Raw genomic sequence first — 6,000 nt, 5'->3', positions numbered from 1 at the left:
TGCCTCTAGCCAAGATCACCACCTCGTCGCCACATTGCTTTTATGACAACAGACAGATGCAAAAATTAAAAATATTTGTGAAAAGAAAAAAGAAAAAAATTAACAAGAGAGACGAAAACTGCGAAAAAAAAGCAAAGAGTAGCTCAAAATTAAAATGTCTTGATTAGCTAAAGTGCAGGATTCTGGTGTGTTGCACTGTATGGTACAGATTGTCAGGTGAGCCACGAGGTCCACACAGTTTCATAGAGGTGCTATTAGGAATACTTAACAGAGCCATCGAGTGGCAACAGGAAGGAAGGGGGGTGGTAGGGGTCTTCAAATGACAACCTATTCTCCACTGAATCACACAAGAAAAGAGGCTGTGATTTGAGATAGAAACGGCATCAGTCGTTGACGTCAGCTCTCACGGTCCCTGGTCGCCCATCTTTGGGTCACGATTGTGTCCTGGGTCAAATGAGAGGGCACAGAGCTCCGTCGAATCACAGCCGAAGAGACTAATTGTTCCACCGCGCGGGGGGGGGGTCACACCCTGCTCGAAGTGCCGCAGGAGAGGAGGGGGTCGACAAGGAACCGGTCAAGAATCAGGGGCAGGGCGCAGGCTCTTACACTTCATCTCGTCCAAGCCTTTCCAGTACTTGTAATTCTCCGACAGGTGCTCCATGAGACCAGGCAGGCTGGCGAAGGCTGAGAAGAGAAAGAGACGTTGGGTTACAGAAGAAATAAACAATGACACACATACAGTAGCTTTTTTTTGTTGCATTCAATACGACTGTATGAACAATGAAATTTATTTTGTTCCTCATGTCTATACTAGCTGTAAGAAAACCCTTTATAATGCAATTCCAACAAAAGACAGAGGACAAAATCCACAGTCCTTATTCTGTGCAAAAATGCAAATCAAAGCTGAAGCTAATATGAGACTTCAGCAGTCTGTGTAAGTCAAATCAGAGAGGTATCTTCTAAAGATATAGAGCAGGTCTTTAGTTTAAAATTCCCTCCTTTTTAACACATGAATCTGCTGTGGCTCTACAAGAAAAGGGAAACAAAAACTAGTGAATTTTATAGGGAGGTAACTGATGAAACCAATTAGGGTTAGAAACCATTCTAAGGTAATTAGACACAATGATTCTTATTTTCAGGTGATTATACACTAATTATTTTATCCCATTTCTGCCAAGTCTCTTCTGCTAGATACCACTAAATTTTACACAATGGACCTTTAATTTTCTGACATTTTAAAGACGATAAACAATTAAATCAATACAATAATTGACAGATTAATCCACGGTAAAAACACAAAAATACTCAACAAGATAAAACCGACAAAAGCAGCATATCCTCAGATTAGATAGTCAGCAACTAATTTCTGTAATTTTATGTTGATCAACTAATCGTTTCAGCTCTAGAATGTATTATGTAGTTAAAAGAATGCAACTTAATACAAAATGGAAGAAAAAAACCCTGATTTGGCCAAATCTGACTGCAGCTGCCTCATATTAGCTTGAGGATTGATGGCATTTTTGCACATAATTAGGACTGTGCACTTTGTCCTGCAACAACTTACATTGAAATCACATTATAAAGTCATTTCTTCAGAGCCAGTATGAACAGCAGTGAGAACAGACTTGAGAATATGGGAGAATATCCTTCTAGGTAAAAGAAATGAATGAAATTCCAGGAACAAACACAAACACCTGTCAACTCATCAGAAACCTGATCATCTGTGACTTCCTGTCATTGTTCCTCATGATCTATAAGGGAGGACGATGTGTGTGTGTGTGTGTATGAGGGTGTTTCTGTGTGTGTGTGCTTAGTTCATGTACAGCGGTTAATGTTATGTACACTCTGCAATGTTGCTCCCACATAAAAAACAGAGACAGCCGGGGTTGAAAGGTCTCCCTGCCTTTCCTCTGTCTCTCTCTCACACACACACACACACACTGCAGAACTTGTGTGTGTGTGTGTGTGTGTGTTCTTGTTCTGTTTACATACAGATTTCCGGCTCGTTCCTGACCCACGCTGCATCTCCGCTCGGTGCCTGGAACTAAGCCTGACCCCCGCCGAGACCTCAAAATGACCCGTGGTGAATTGGAAGCGGCTGCGTGAGTGTTTTTGTGTTTAGGTGTAAGTGAAGTTCTACTTGAATGCTCGTCCCTCCCCGAACCGAGTGATCGTAAACCCCCATCCCCTCTCTTATTTTCCCAACTTCCCACTCCCCTGGCGCCCTCGCAATTTCTGTCCGTCCCCACTGGCATTTGAAATCTTTCCGTGACATCAGAGCCCTGTTGACAGTAAACAACTTCCCTCTTGGGGAGACTAAACTAAAAGAGAAATTCAGTGGGAATGGGGAGTTATAAGCACCATTACTATCCCTCCCCATTTTCTTATGACTCCTCCTCCTCCTCCTCCTTCTCATCCTCCTCCTCACCACCACTTTTCCTGCATTTTCCTATCCTGCAATCTGCCAAGAAAAATGAAAAAGTCATAGAAGGCTGGAGTAAATTTTTTCGGGGAGTTGTCTCTAAAGAGCAATATATCAAAAGGTTGTTAAAATGTGGTTTAGGGTTGCAACTGAAATGGAAATCCCATCAAGGAAACAGATCTGTATGAGGATCAGAAAGTCTCTGAACGACAAAAATGAATATTTGACTGTGTACGAGGCAAGTAAATGAAACTTGAGGTTTTTTTCTCTTTCTTCCCCAAAATCAAACCCCTGTGCGTCAAGTATAAACTCATACTTAATGTCTGTACTTAATTTAATTATCCACCAGGGAACAAAACTGCTTGTGAGTTTGAGACATTTATCACAAAGAAGGACAGACAATTTGCAATTAACTGAGGATGTGAAACAATATTCATCAAACATACAGTATAACCGGGCAACAGGCAGAGGAAAAGCAGGTGAGCAAGCACCAGCAAACAGCTACTACAATTCTATAAAAGTGAGCATTTAAGTATTTAAAGAGGACATATAATGCAGATTTCCAGTTCTATATTTATATTCTGGGTCTTCTTAAGGAATATCTTTACATGATTACTTCAGACCTCCTTCCTGATCTGACATTATTATAAAAAGTAAGCAGTAGTACCTTTGCAAATCAAGCTTTCAGAGCAGGCTGAAATCCTGATTTTTAAAGCTTAGGGTCCCTTTTTATACACTTTCATCTAAAGATAAGCAAATTCTACCATGTTTAACATAGAGATCTGACATTATAAAATTATATAAATCGCAAAAAGCAAGATATGACCCCTTTAAAAAAAAGCAGTGCGTTGCCATAAACAACTATAAACAAACATGCTTCCTGTGTGTCTCACTCACAGCCTCTGACTTTTGACCCTGATGTTTTACTCACATAATCAGACTTAATAGTAAAATGTATGGGGCGCACTAAGCTTATTTGGGAATAAAGTGGAAAAGGAAATGACTAAACACACAACAGTACATGTAAACAACCCACACAGAGATAAAACAAAAAAAAGAAGAAGACATGTAAGCACACTGTAGCAGAGGGAAAAAATGAATGAATGAACTCGTTGTTCTTACCATCCCAGGCGTCAAACATGTCAGTGATGAAGTAGTCTATGAAGGAGATTTGAGATTTGGGTATGCTACAGGTGTTCCTGTCAAACACTGGCATCACCACCGGCAGCCCTTGTCTTTTCTCCTCATCTGTCTGCATGGCACACACACACACACACACACACACGTACATCATATTTAAGAAACAAAAGATAAACACACACTCAATCTAAAGCTGCAGCTCGTAAAAATATGATAAATTATACAAAATGAGACAATGCAAAAAAATGATCCAGAGAGCTGTGTTAGTGTTGTTCCCGCACCTGTGCAAAGTACTCCTCGGAGATCCGCCCGGCCCATTCGATGCAGAGCTCGAGCGGCCTGCAGGGGTTTGCCACATCTGCACACTTGATCAACATCCTCTTTATCAGCAGACGGTTCTCTGGAGAGTTTCTAATGTTAGCCTGACCCTCGCAGTCGCTGTTCATGCTCTGCACGAACAATGTGGAAAAACATAAGCATCTGCACATACTGAAAAAATGATATATGCATGATACTGTATATAATAAGAAATAAACACTACTAACTAAATAACAATCTCAGAGCTTTGAGCTTTCTCTTTTAAAAAAAAAATACAAACCAGTAAAATGAAGTTTTACTGTCTTTTGTGGCCTTTCTGGGTGATTTAATTCAATCTGACACTTACACTTGTGCTGGTCTCTTCTATGGCAGCCATTGGCTTGTTGATGCTGTTGACGAATTTGCTGACGTGCTCAAAGTGTCTGGTCATCTCTGTGGCCAGCACCATGTCAATGATGGCCTGCCGCAGGTTTCTGAATTGATTCCTGTCAGCAACGTGAGGGGAGGATAATGTGAGATTTTGTGTCTAGGACTAAGCATGTGGAGGGAATATATATATAAAACCACACTAGTGCTATGGCTGCTACTACTATGGCTGACCTGTCGATGTTCTTGAAGATGTTGCTCTTGCTGTCTCGGACGGTGAGCTGGAAGGCGAGGGCGGCGTGGTGGCTCTCCAGCACCGCCGTGTCGTTGTACAGGATAGCCAGTTCACTGCTGGCGTTGCACAAGAAGGAGTTGGTCCTTCCCGGGTGATCCACGTCATGCACCGTGGCTGCTATCAACGCGGCCACCTCGTCCAGCTGGTCCAGACTGCTCTGAATAAAACAGCAGAGACACAGAGTCATGTCAGTACCGCTCTGCTCTGCATGTACACAGACACCAGCCAGAGCTTATTGGTTTTAATGAGTAATTAATAATGTTAATATATCACTCTGCACCATGGATTGCAGTGCTTATACATGCTTTTCATTATGATGTTGATTGGTTTATTTTGGGGGCTGTTGTGGATGCTAATGCTAATAAATCATGTTCAAAACAGAGCCAGCATACTCAGAGATGTTTTACACCATATTTGTGTTTTCACTTTAACAGCATCCGTGTCATCTTTGACATTTTGCAGCAGCTCACTCAAATAAACAAAATCAAAGCATACAACTTTGACATCTTGGCTGTCATTCAAACAATCTGTGTTTGTTTTTATCAGCTGTTAATTAGGAAACATCATCATGAGATTTAGTGACAAAAGGGAGACGAGTCTTTCATATTTTGGCCACCTAGTCATATAGAATATGTCTGATATGATTTTCTGTTCAGTTACAAGTGCTAATAAATTGAACACTGATTTAAAAACATCTAATAAGTCACATGTGTATACAAACACATCAACTCATTTTCCAAACAAGCACATGTCCAGCAACCAAAAGTGGAATTTGCAGAAGCTAAAAAAAACAAAAAAAACCTCGAAAAACAAAAACAGGGAATTACTTTTGTTTATTTTGGTGCCTTAGTGTCTTGTTAGTGTACATAATCCAGATTCTTGTAAGCAATGTTTTTTATTGGGTAAAATCTACATAGCACAAGTCAACTCAAGTTTATTTATACAGCCCAAAATCACAAATCAAAATTTGCCTCAAGGGCAAACAACACTCTCTGTCCTCAGATCTTTGGTTTGAATAAAGAAAAACCTCCCAAAGAAATTCATTTAATGGGAAAAAGGGAAGAAACCACAGTGGGAGCAACAGAGGAGAGATCCCTTAAGTCCTTATCAATCTTTTTCCTTGAATATAAATCAGTAGAAGTTATGAAATGCATTAAATGTTTCTTTTCTTTGGCTTTTGACACCATGTAGAGTGTTGATTTTATGTGTATACATGCATATTTTTATCTTGTGCGGGCAGTGCATTTTATTTATTTTATTGCTTTTATCTTTCTATTGTCTACTTCATCTTTTTATTGTGCTTCTATTGTGTTATCTATTTATTGTGTTTTATCTTGTTGTGCATTACTTTGGAAACCTTGTGTTTGTTAAAATCGTGCTATATAAATAAAGTGGATTTGATTTAACATTAATAGAATGAAAAAGGTATTTGTAGTCCTCATATAGCACATAGTATATT

General features: G+C 39.9%; 1 protein-coding gene across 8 annotated transcripts in view; it reads right to left on the bottom strand.

Annotated features, from left to right (window-relative positions):
- Positions 1-574: 574 nt before the first annotated feature.
- pde8b (phosphodiesterase 8B) overlaps positions 575-6,000 on the bottom strand; it is a 51,197-nt gene continuing 45,771 nt past the window's right edge. For all 8 annotated transcript variants that reach the window (XM_062434270.1, XM_062434274.1, XM_062434272.1 and 5 more), the window contains 5 exons: positions 4,481-4,698; positions 4,227-4,365; positions 3,844-4,011; positions 3,545-3,674; positions 575-684 (listed from right to left, as the gene is read on the bottom strand). In XM_062434270.1, the coding sequence (XP_062290254.1) occupies positions 575-684; positions 3,545-3,674; positions 3,844-4,011; positions 4,227-4,365; positions 4,481-4,698 (765 nt within the window). The remainder of the gene's footprint in view (positions 685-3,544; positions 3,675-3,843; positions 4,012-4,226; positions 4,366-4,480; positions 4,699-6,000) is intronic.

Source organism: Scomber scombrus, chromosome 15, assembly GCF_963691925.1.
Source record: "Scomber scombrus chromosome 15, fScoSco1.1, whole genome shotgun sequence".
NCBI lineage: Eukaryota > Metazoa > Chordata > Actinopteri > Scombriformes > Scombridae > Scomber > Scomber scombrus.
Note: the sequence above shows the minus strand (reverse complement) of the source record. Positions and strands in the feature narration are given on the sequence as shown.